The following is a 13,266-nucleotide window of genomic DNA, read 5'->3' as shown; positions in this document are numbered from 1 at the left end:
ATGTTTGTATTCTATTTATGGCTTGAATGTTCTCCACCTTAACCTCCAGCTGATATAGCCTTAGAGAGAAAACAGGAAAGCACCATTACGGATTTCTAAATTGAGTTTATCTTCTACTTTAGACCTTGCCAAAAATTCTTGATAAAATCGCTCCTGCGTTTTCCATGGCCAACAGCAGTTTTTTCGTGGAAAAGTCAAGGGAGTCAACAGCTCGAGTGGTGGTGTGGCACGAGATTGGGGTTTTGAGAAGCTATACCATGGAGAGCACTTATTGTGGATTTAATCAGGGAGCATACAAGGTATGTAGGTCTATCTATCTCAGTCATATATCTGAGGGTCAAATGCTGTTGAGCAAAAAATATACACATGTTGAGTTTAGTATGTAACCCTTAGAATTTAGTTACTGATATCACTTCACTTTCACACATACTGCTATCTGGTGAATTGTACCGGTAATATTTTCTCTACTGCTTTTAACATACTGTATATCATGCACCTGGCTGTATAACAATATAAATAAGTAAATCTATCACAGTATAAAAGACTCTAAAAGAAGAATTTTCAATGTTAAACTTGTTAAACTAGATACCTTTAGGGGGTTATTTATCAAAGGTCGAGTTTTAGAGGTTTATGACTCTAAAACGCGAATATTTTAAGATTTAAGAAAAAACTCAAATGAAAAAAACTTGAATCAGTGGATTCAGGTTAACAACCCGATAACTTGCAAGGAAAAAATGCAAATTGCTCGAATTAATAGAGTTTTTGAGTGAAACCCACTGAAAATAACCCGAACATCATGAGGGCTATTAACATCTTCAAATGATTCAAGGGACCTCGCTTAGCGGATGATCTGATATCATGTATGCTGTTGCGCTGTTATCATCTTTTAATATGGACCATTAAAGTTTAATGATTTTAACACACCACTCCGAGTGCTCCGTATTTGCTGAATTTCATGGATTTGACCCGGAGGGGGACGGATGTTACTTGCAGCATGGAGGTGAGAGAGATGTGATGCTCCCCGTACTTGGCTTAATATTGGAACCTCAAGGCCAAGGCCTTTGACTTTTACATGACCTGGACAGGTTTTAGCTGGAGTATTTTCGGATTCAAGCTATTTTCAGCTTCAGGGTATAAAATATAAATAAAAGCCTGATATAGCATGAAAAATTTGAGTTTTTTTCTAAAAACTACCCTTGAAAAAACACAACTCAGCCTGAGATATATCTGCCACTTATGTTAAATTTATTAAGAAAATACTTTTGTGATCTTAAGATCCCTTCTTCTTTCTTATTCAGGTAGTCATTGGGCATTGCCTCATGTCAATTTTGCATCTTTGAGATGAAAAATAATTCCATGCAGCTTTGATTGCTTATTGCTAACTGCCATTATGGTATTAGAATGGAATAAATGTTTAGGGGGGCATGTTTATTTGCATTACCCTTAAAACATTTTTCCAAAAAAATCTGCCAGTCTGGGGGAGACAATATTTAAATACAGTGATAGAGATCATTTAGTGGGGCTGTTTTCTGCAGTGTTTTCAATGCTTGATTCAATTGTCACCACAACAAAATGACATGTAACTCCTCTTTGCCTGTTGATCAAGATTCCCTAATTTGATTTTTGATAAATCTGCACTCACAAACTCAGTTGTTGCCTTTATTTACAGTTGTATACCTGGGTTTTGATATCACAAATGTGGACAAAATAAGCTTAAATCAATGTTCCATCTTTACTAGGGGTCAGACCTTCTTCAGTTGCACGAAGAGTTTTGTCTTTCAAAGAGAACTTTTATACATAACTACGACATCGGCATTACATGTAACCACTCGGGAGCAGTAAGAACCCTGCCTAAGGGTTTCATTTATTAAAATTTGAGGTCACATGTAAAGGCCACTCACCCTGGTGGTCCAGTGGGCCGGCAGGGACGCCTGGCGTGACTCCGGCGGGAACGCCCGCCTCGTGGTGTCTCTTCTTTGGCGTCCTGCGATATACTGCCTCAGGGCGCATGCGGCGCGCACTTATGGATTTTCTGGGTGCAATCACGCTGGCGTGATTGCGTCATTGCACAATGGCCGAAATTTGAATAGTTTAAAAGGCATATTTGGGCTGTAGAACTTTGCCCGTTATAGGTTTCCTCATTGAGAGTTCCTGGTGCCTCTGTTGCTGTTAAAAGCTTCTGTATCTTGAGATTTAACTACCTGTTGTGACCCCTGCCTGCTTCTGATGATCCTGACTTCCAAAATCCTGACCCTGCCTGGTAACCAACTTCTCTATTCCGTGTCCCACCTGCTTGATCTCCTGGTTTGACCCTTGTCTGTTTGACTCCGCTTGTACTCTGCCTGCCCCGACCCTGCCTGATCTGACTTCACTTCTTGTCTACGCCTTATACTGCGACCTTCTGCCCAAAAGACTTCTGCTTTACTGTTGTGCCCCTTTGCTTGTTCAGAACCTCGCTTTGCACCTCTCTTAATAAGACCTGGCGGCATCCGATTAGCCGAGGGCTCCTCCTGAGGTGAAAGGCGGCTGTTAAAGGCGGAAGCAAGAGCCGAGAACAGGGTGCTTAGCATCGGCTCTGAATTTAGGGTGCCAACTGTGACATGACATTTTTGCCTTGATTTGAGAAAATCAGAGCAAATTGCAATCAAGTAAAATAATATTCTTTAAACCTAAACCTTGTCGAGCTGCTATAAAGTCAATGTAAAGTGTTTCAGCGATCAAAAAAAGTTTAGAGAAGTTTTTCATTTTTTAAAAAAATGTAATTGTGGAAACTTGATGGCCAGTACTGTGCACACTGCCTGTCATGGGTGGCCAAGGCTGTGAAGTTATGTCATTGTTGGAAAGTACTTTTTAATTGGTGGAGCTATGGTTAAAGGGTACCCTTATGATTACAAATGTTCTTAAGATGGGTGTAAAACAGCAATGAAAGTGATAACACTGTAGGTTTCCATGATAGGTTTTTCATATGCTGGTTTTACCATTAATCTTTGATGTAATCAAGACTCCCAACTGACGTCTTCATATTGCACTGACACCAAGCAAAACTTTTATATTTGCACATCAGTCCTTTCCTTGTTAGGCAACAATGTTGGGGGATAAAAACCAACATGCTTAACAAGCAATACAAAATATAAGTAATACAAAATATTCTGTAGCTTTTTTTACTTTGCTAATATGACGTTATGTAAAACTGTTTATTAGGCACACAGTAAAAATATCTTTATAATGTTGCATTTGAGACTCTCTTTAACTGGATTTACTTAATGCTAATTCCATGAGGTGCAGTGAGTAATAAAAAGAGAGCTAAGCTGTTGCACACACAATTGGATTTGCAATAGCTTTAAGTGAAACTCATGTCAGTGTTCGATATCACTATATTACATTTTTTTTTTATTAGTATCCATGGTCATAATCTCAGATGATGTGTTCTATTTTTCTATCATCAAAAGACAATTCTTCCTGCAAAACAAATGGCACTATTTGCTTATTTATTATTTTATGTATGTGCAATAGGTTTTGCTAGAAGATTTGTGTCAGCTTGTTTAACTGGATTTGCTCCTTCATCTACATTGAATGCAGGACTAGAACTAAGATTAGGTATCAGAGGCCCAAAGCACAGCCATTGTGGCACACGGGTAGGGGCACAATTTTAGACAGTTTTGAATATTCAGACAAAATGGTAATTGTAATTGTTGTTTAATTGCTCAAATACAAGTAACTATCAATAACAACTTGTCTCATTCTCCTTCTTGAGTAAGCTGGCCTGACTGGTAAATGTGCAAAATAAGAGAGTGCTTTCCACCATTTTTTGCATTTTTGTAAAGGAGACTCTGTATCATATTGTAAGTGAATTTAAAAAACCGTTCTACTTGAATTATATTTATATATGTATTCTTCTCATACCTACATGACATGCAGTATCCTCTACCCAAAGTCTTGCTTTTTGCATGTTCTTTTTTTGCTTTGAAACTCAATAGTATAATATATATATATATATAAATACATATTTCCAAAACGATCAGCACTCTCAGGTCTTATAAATATAAATGAAATGTATTAATAAAATAACAGAGACTAACGTTTCGGCTTACGCTAAGGCCTTTCTCAAAGTATTAGTCTCTGTTATTTTAATAAATGTTGTTTATATTTTTGAGACCTGATCTTTTTGGAAGTGTATGGCGAACATTTGGTGATCGTGCACTCAGGCATGTGAATAATAGTTATCGAGAGTGCCGGCTTCATGTGGATTTGTTTATATATGTATATATATATATATATATATATATATGTATATATATATATATATATATATATATATATATATATATATATATATATAGATATCTATATATATATATATATATATAGATATCTATATATATATATATATATATATATAGATATCTATATATATATATATCTATATATATATATATATATATATATATATATATATATATATATATAGTGACATCAGCACTCACCCAATATCATGCCAAATCCCGGGTGCATCTCCCAAAACGTATCTCAATAGTCTTACAAATGGGAAGCAGAGAGAGACAGAGGTATTGTTCCTTTTACACACATTTTTTTTAAAGCAGTGAATGAGCAAACTAGACAAGCAATGCAGTATATAAGCAAATGAAAGCAAATTAAGCAGAGGTCCTATTACAACAGTATAGAGAAAAATCCAGTACATAATGATTTTCCTGCATACAGAAAAGAAATCTTTTAAACAGGACTTTAGTACCTTCCTTTGTTTCTGCTTCTTGCATTAAGAAAATCTACCTTTTAGTTGGTGAAAAAACAGCTTACTTGAGATCTCTACATGAGTCTGGTTTGGTTTTTGGAGACATAAAGGCTTTAGTCTATGGCTATTTTACTGAAAAAGCTGAAATATATAACTGTTATGCATGATTGTTAGAACCATAAATGAAAGAGAATTCAGTTCTCTCTGTGCTTAGTCATTACATTTATAGCCCACCCACACATTGTTGAAAAAGTATGTACGTGTTTTGTTCATGTTCCATGTGTCTGCTGTACGTTTGCCAAGGACAGATCATTTACTAACTAATCTGACTCAGTCAGCTCTATAGTTTACAGGAAGATACAAGCCAATACAACAAAACAGATATTAGTTTGCAGCTAGAACAGAATTGCAATGGTTTACCATTAAGGGAAATGCATGTTCTCATATTGAAAGGGAAAATCTTAAAAGGAACTTTAATAAACACTGCAACCTGGTCTGATTTAAACTAAGCTACACACTGAGGCAGCAACCGTTTCACTCAAATAACCCATTACCAAAGCATAAGAAGAATAACATTGTGAATGCAGTGCAGGGATTAGTGCTAGGACTTGAAAGTGGGAGAAGCTAAAACATTACACAAATGTATGATGCAGCACAGCAGAGACAGATCCTCTGGTCAGGACTCTACTGTGTACCTACATCTAAAGGAAAAAAACAAACATTTGGAGACTGTCAAGTTCACATTCTGGACAGGAAAGACGAGAGGTGTCAAAGAAGCCTTATATGTGAAAACAGAATAATCATGCTGGAATAGTGGCGGGTGGGGGGGGGGTACAATATCTGTTCTCTGCCACATACAATGCTGTTTTGGCACCTCTCCTAAAAACACCTCATAGCTCTTGCCTCATGAGGTGCCTTACCCCATGCTGGTTACACTAAACAGATATACTATGACCTGGATGAATGAGAACCTTCACAGACATTTGTTAAAAGAGCTACAATACCTGCTTTGTATTTTCTATTTTATAAATGAAGTTGTTTATAAATAGAGGCATCAGTGAGTTTAATGGACTTAAAGCGGGTTCCTATAAAAATCATAGGAACGTGTCAGTATCAAGTATGTGCAGCACCCAGAATATTTTTCTTTAAAGCCCCCCTCAAAGCCCAGCCAACACGCACCTTTGCCCTGCAGACCACTCACACTACTGACTGATCTTTTGCCTTGCTTCTATGACGCTGGGCTGGGGGCAGATCAATCCTTCCATAGGCTGAAGTTCTGTTTTCATTCATAATCAGCCTATGGAAGGATTGCTCTGCCCCCAGCCCAGCGTCACTGAAACAGCAAAGACTATATTCACAGGTGCGCAGGGCTGGGGGCGGCTTTGAGGGGGGCTTTGAGGGAAAATATTCCGGATGAAGCACATACTTGATACGGACATGTTCAGGGTCGGACTGGGGGGCGCGGGCCCACTACCCCAGGGCCCCCCTCGTGCTGCACCGGCACAACGAATATGTGCACATGTGACACCAGTGTGCGCATGCGCAGGCACGCCACGTCTGCTTTCAATTTACGAATGCAAACAATGTTCGGATTAAGAAGTTAATATGTGTGCGGATCTGGGTTGTTGGCCAATAGATTTATCCTCAATTAATTTGGTCACTTATTAATTCTCACTTTTCATAAGTCCTAAATTGGACTAAAGCTCTTGCACTTTATGTAATATAATTTATTAATGTATTCTTAACACTTAGGCACTTTAGGTAGTCGCTTAATTATATTTGAATAAATTGGTAATGAATGGTAGGCATATAATTGAATTTAATTCATTGAGTCTGCCCATCTTTTAATAAATCAATGAACTAGCACTTTAATCTACAATCATAATATTTTATAAACAATGAACTTTTAATGAATTGATATATTCACTATTATATTTATAATTTTAAGAATACGCAACAACATAGTTAAGGTGAATTCACTATATTTATTAAGCAAGTTGGTTGCAAGATGAGTAATTGGAGATTGACTATTGAAATCGGACCATAGGATTTCGGATAGAAGAGGGGTTCTTTTCTTTTCTTTTGTTATTATTAAGTTGTACTGATTGAATCAGACCTCTTTTTCTACAGAAGTGGTAAATCTGCATTAAGGGTATCTCCTCTTTCAATTATATTTTGTAAGCCCTTTATTTTATCCAGCTTTGCATTCTTAGCTATAGGGGATCATACAAATCTTGTGCTGTTGCAGGGCAAGATCAAATAAAATCTGACCCACAAAATCTGATCAAAATCTCCCGTGGTGTTTAGCCGTAATATTACCGTCATACAGTCGCATAAGAGGCATTTAAGTTCAAAATTAAAAGAAGCACATTCTAATTTGGTAAAAATCAGCCTGGACAAAAAAAAGAAAATAACAAATGTCTTTTTTCTGAATTGTACACAAAATTTGAGTCAGTCTATCAGACCCCTCAGCAAATCATAATCAAATCCAAGGAACTGTAGCATACTGATCCAGTTTTTAAGTTGCCAAAATGATTTATTGGCTCTTAGTAGACAAGTAAGGCAACGTTTCAGACCACACTGGGCCCTTTATCAAGGCTTGATAAGGAACCAGTGTGGTCCGAAACGTTGCCTTACTTTTTCTACCAAGAGCCAATAAATCATTTTGGCAACTTAAAAACTAGATCAGTATGCTACAGTTCCTTGGATTAGCTTTTTTTCGGAATTGTGTCCCTGAATTAATCTGTTTTAGCAAGAATGAGCTGTGGAAAGATACCCAAACCCCAAGTAAAATAGAAAAATCCTACCTGTCAAACAGAAACAGAATTCACACACAACTTTGTACAAAGCCTTTGGGATATTTCTATCTTTAAAGCTGCCCAACCTGAGGAAAAATCTTGACTGCAAGAACAAGACAGTACGTCAAAGGCTATGACAGGCAAAGCTCTTAATCACAGTCATGATACAGAAGATAGCATCATGAGCCCATCCTTTAATCATGCACTTGGCTATTTTTACATACGATCAATCAGTCAGAAAACCTCATTTTCTCTACATGCCATGTATTTTACATCTTCTTTCAACACATGCAGCACTGATAACAGTGTAAATACAACAGTGTAGCCAGATTGTGAGAGATAATCGTTTTTTAAATATAAAGTGTATTTAGTTGAGTCAACCGGCCTAATAGTTTGCTGTCGGCTCTCACCATTTCTCTTGCCAACAGCTTTCATATTGCAAAAGTAAATGCATGACTGAATAAATAAGACCTAATTATTAACCAGGTAAGGGCTACATATCATTTTACCTGTAGGAAAGCAGAGCAGATAGGATAGTCCTACCTTCCTTGCCCTTTGTCCCTACACTTTTCTCTTTAATAATGGAGAGCAGAGGAGATTGCCCTGAACTGCTGGTATTTTATAAACAGATGACAGAATACAGTATATATGAGTATATGGAAGTACAGTTCATGAATGTCACTATTTATTTAAGCAACACCAATAATACAAAGGCAAAATCATTTTTTCGCTGCACATATTTTTCCCATTAGCAGCATTAATGACGTTCCCTCCATTGGCGTCATTCCTATTAAGCATCTGCCTATCTGCCCAATGTATTAATGACATAGTAACTCACTGAAGCCAATCAGCAATTAGCATAAAAGGGAAATAAATGTCAAATTGGTTGATGTGGGAAACGGCACCAGTATAAATATGTACCTTTTGTCTGCATGCAGATAATCACCTCTGTCTTCAATAAACCATTTGCTACAATAATAGTGTGTTTATCTGTTGTGCTTACCCTGCCTGTGGCAGATGTACATGGTGCAATGGAACTATTCTTCCCTCTGTACAAAGAATAATGTTGAATTTCTGTGACCCCATGGTGGGTCAGGAACTTCATAACCTTCTGCACAAGTCATGTAAGAAGATCTTCCAGGCTAAACGTATAGATCTGCTTCGAGAGCTGGGAGATATTGCAGGAGTGTTAACAGCACCCCAGTGTAAACATGGGCAATGTTATGCAGCAACTTGCCCTGGTGCAGTAACCCGTAGCAACCAATCAGACATTAGACTTTATTACTAACTAATAGCTGATTAGCTGCTATGGATTACTGCACTAGGGCAGCTCTGTTGCCTAAAAGTGTCCTTTCTCTTTGCATATAAACAGCTTCATTCCAATTTTCAATGTTTATTTTGTTAGCACAGCAGCAAATGTAAAAATGATTCCAGACCACAAACTTGGTAAATTGAATTAAACCTCAATTAGCTTTATTTCACAGAAATGAATGCATTTTCGGAAGCCTTACTGAATCTTTTTGGTTTACAGCAATTTACATATCTTACATCTTTACCTAATGTAGCAATACAAAGTCCCCTTTTGCTGCTTTAATTTGCCATATTTTGTGAATTTACAGTCCTTTTAAGACATTAATGGTCCTTGAGGTAAACTAATACATTTAGAACTTAAGATTTGTTCGACTAGATTAGCAACCTCCACTGTTGTAATTGTGACTGCCACCTTGTGGTTCATCATAGATAATGCAAATACAGTTTACAGTGACTTGAATGCATGCGGGGGACACAATAACAGCAAAGACTGACTTTGATTCAGTTGTAGGGGAGTTGCATTGACGGCAACACCAATGTGATGGCAAAATATATGTAGTTGGTGAATTACATCTTATATACACTGCTTTAATACAGCTTTAATTCTACAAGAGCCAGACTAGTCTTACTAGGTAATGGACCAACTTAATTCAATGAAAAGACTGCAGTATATTTTTGATTCCAGATTTTACAAAGATTTTAATGGAATATTCACAGGATAAACCATAAGATTCAGGTGAATTTGGCCAAAATCAAATATATCTTTGTTGATTGAAAGCAGAGCACTGTGATTCTAAAACAGTTTAACCTAAGCAACAAGTGCAAAATTTGCATTGGGTCAGGTGGGTGTTTTATCTTACACCAACTTCATTGGACACAGAAGATGTTTTGTCTTGTGCAAAATGCATTTTCCTTGCGCCAAATGCATTTGAGTCATTAGATGTTTTTCTCCACTTTTTACTCATGCTGAATACTTTGTAGTCTATGGGCAAAACAAAACAGCAACAACAAAAAAAAACACTAAAAAATTCTAGCACAGATTTACAACATTTTCACCTAATTTTGCCTAATATCTGTATCAAGTGAAAACATTTGTTCTCTTAAAATTGTGTTTAATGGTATAGTACTTAGATGACGCTTATTATACTTAAGCTGGCCTCAGATGTTGAGATTTTTAAAAGATCAGATCCTGATCGTGAGACCACGATCTTCTCAGAACGATCGTACAATCGTACGAATTGACCATCAACTAAAAAGACCAATTTGCCAGGAAAAAAAAAGGGGAGCTGCCTGCTTGGCCCTGCAAACATAGATACATTGCATTGGGACCGACAAAGATTTTTTGACCTGGCCGATCAATTTCCTGACAGATGTCGGCTGAAAAATCATAAGATGTACGATCGTTTGAATCCCACTAACCGCACTATAATTTCGAAGGATTGGTCGGGCTTCCCTAAAATTGACAAGAAGAATCGTCGCGTCTATGGGGAGCTTTAGACATTTTGCTGAGATCAGTGGCGTAACTAGAAGTCCCTGGACTTCCCTGCAAAAAAATGTGTGGAGGGGCCCGACACACATTATCATCAGCATTTTGTATACAATTTGCAGGGTTGTCAAAAATTTGTGCTATTGATTACGGCCCACAGAACAGAAACCTAACACCACATGATGTGATCCTTGAATGCTCAAAGTAATCAAACACATTGTGAAAAAAAAAATTAATTAATTAAAATATGTGTTTAACAGTTTAATAGACTTTTGGGCAAGTCACTTAATGCCCCAACCCCCCTAGCTGAGTCCCATAATTTAGACTATCAGTGACGTGAATGACTTGTGATTCTGTCTTTGTATAGATCTGTATACAGTATGTGCTGAATACAACAAATATATACTGTACAAAAGGAAATGGATTTAAAAAAGTAGTTGCTTGTGATGTCTGTTGTCTCGTGTAGGTGTTTGACTCACAAGGACAAAGTGACATGGTCAAGGTGACAAAGGACATTGCTTTACAGAAGCCTCTAAGCAACGGAGCATGTCTAGACAATATGTAACTTCTGTTAGTTGTGTTTGCTGGTGTCTGGAGCAAATTGTTAATGAAATTTTTGACATTTGGCACAGATCTTTTAGAAAAGAGAATGTTCTCCCTGGAGGAAAATGACAGTTCTTTATACAATAATTGATGTGTCCCATTACAACTCATAGACATTGTAACTGCTCTACTTCAGTAACTGCTTTACTGCATTATCTAATTAATTTCACAAATTATGCTCTAATGGGAGTACCATTGTAACAATGTATTAAGCTAAGCCTAGCTAATAGTGCTGGTGTTAATGTACTCAGAAAAATGGTACTTAACTCTTGCACTTTGTGCTTGTATTCAGAGCAGAGGCAGATATGTAAACATCCTTCAGTATGCAGTTATATGGTGTAATATAAAGAGACTAGGTAAAAACTGCACAAAAAAATCACAGTTCATATTTGTGCCTGATAGAGAATAGCACACTGGCACCTGCCATGTAAGGAATCATGTGGAAAGCCCATGGGCATCCATATGAACACCACATTCTTTCTTTCTTAAAGTCATTTCTGTGGCTCAAGAGGTGAGTGCCTCTGAGCACAATGGACATCATGAGTTCTTGCTTAATGTAGGCATTGTGTATAGGGCTCCAAATGTGTCAACAAAGGTGCAACTGAGGTGCATTAGATGGTCTAACTGCTGAATGCTTACTCGTACCCTATAATAACTTTACTCTTCTGTCCCTTATAAGGATGAACCAAATTCATCCTTGTCGTATTCCACCAAAATCAGAATCACCCACAAATGATTCCTCTAAATAGCAAACTCAATCCTAGCCATAACTGAAATATTTGAGTTTTATACAGACCATGATCAAACCTTTCCACCCCCACATTTCTCAGTGCAGTTAAGTATTCTATCCTCCATGTATATTGGACCCTGTGCAGGAAGCCCTTTTCAGAAGATGTTTGAGCACTTTTCCAATTACTTGCTTGATATTTGGTTTAATTGGGACACCTTTAGGGCCCACGCACTGCTACTTGGATAAATACATGAAGGCAACAGAAACATTAGCACGTCTATAGCCTTATTACTTTGAAGGGTGAGGGACAATACTTTCAAAGGCTGCTCCAAAATCTGTTTAATTCCGCTTCACCAAAGAAAATGCAAACATTCACAAAACACATTAAAGTCAATGGTGATGGGTTTTTTTTCTCGGCTACGGTTTCCACACAAAATACATTGGAGTCTATTGTTTGTCTTTTTCTGTGGCGACTTTACCCACACAGAATGCGTTGGAGTCTATGGCCATATTTGTAACTACTTTTTTTTGTGCAAAATGTACATTGGTGTCTGGGTGCATTTTGTTCTGGCAGTGGCATGAATATATTCGCTGATGGTAAAATGTGGAGTTTTTCAGCGTTCCCATATCTGATGAGAAATTTCCCTCTTCGCTGCTATTAGACCATTGCTATATTAAGATGGAAAACTGTTCTTTAATTTCTTTTGGTCCCTCTACTACTTTCGCTTACAGTTTTTATAGTTTGTATTTTTGTTCCAGATCATTATACTGATATGAGTTGTAAACTGCATATACACACAGGTCGGTAGTCAATTGCACCAAATGCTTTACTTGCATTTAGTGTTGCATTGACACCTACAGCCTTGTAACCTGCTGATTTGCTGTTTAGGGAATTAAAAGAATAGCTGAGCTCATCAAGCCCTTGAGATGAATGTAATATCTCAAGGATGGTTTTATCATGAGCAAGTACTTCCATCAGCAATCTGTTGTAATAGTGCAGCAATGTTCTATTTCACAGCCATTTCCAAAAAAGAGAATAACTACTCTGTGATGGTAGCCACATGCAGTGGAAGCCAAACATGGCTCGCTGTAGTTGGGAAAATCCATTGACAGCCTGTTTTACTAAAAAAGCAGCAAGATGCAAAGTGCAATACAATGGAGTGCCATGTTGTCTAAGGAAATAATGTTCAAGTAAGGAGGCCCCAACCCAATTCCATTTAGTACATGAATTCCGTTTGTGTGTGCCTAAAAGCACGACCATGCATGTATCCATGTTTAACCTGAATTGCCAGGTTGCTGCCCAGGTTGCCAATGTATTCAAGTCACTCAACAAAGTGGTAACATCCTGCATGGAATGCTATTTTGCACAGTTTATCATCATCAGAGACAGCGCCGGATTTCAATGACGGGCGCCCCAAGGCCGCGCGGTCCGACCAGGCGACCGCACGGTCCTAGCGCCCACCTCACCTCCCTTTCCCAGCGCGCCGGCGAAAAAACGCTGCTGTAATTGAATGGGGACGCACATGTCCCCATAATGCGGCTGGGCGGCATGCCGCCCCTATTTTTTTGCCGCCCTAGGCCCGGGCCT

The 13,266-nt window shown here is 37.8% G+C and overlaps 1 protein-coding gene across 1 annotated transcript in view; it reads left to right on the top strand.

Moving 5' to 3' along the window:
• agbl1.L (AGBL carboxypeptidase 1 L homeolog) overlaps nt 1-13,266 on the top strand; it is a 264,376-nt gene that overhangs the window by 143,002 nt on the left and 108,108 nt on the right. Inside the window, exon 21 of the mRNA XM_018253224.2 lies at nt 123-299. Within this exon, the coding sequence (XP_018108713.1) occupies nt 123-299 (177 nt within the window). The remainder of the gene's footprint in view (nt 1-122; nt 300-13,266) is intronic.

This window comes from Xenopus laevis, chromosome 3L, assembly GCF_017654675.1.
Source record: "Xenopus laevis strain J_2021 chromosome 3L, Xenopus_laevis_v10.1, whole genome shotgun sequence".
Classification (NCBI taxonomy): domain Eukaryota; kingdom Metazoa; phylum Chordata; class Amphibia; order Anura; family Pipidae; genus Xenopus; species Xenopus laevis.
Note: the sequence above shows the minus strand (reverse complement) of the source record. Positions and strands in the feature narration are given on the sequence as shown.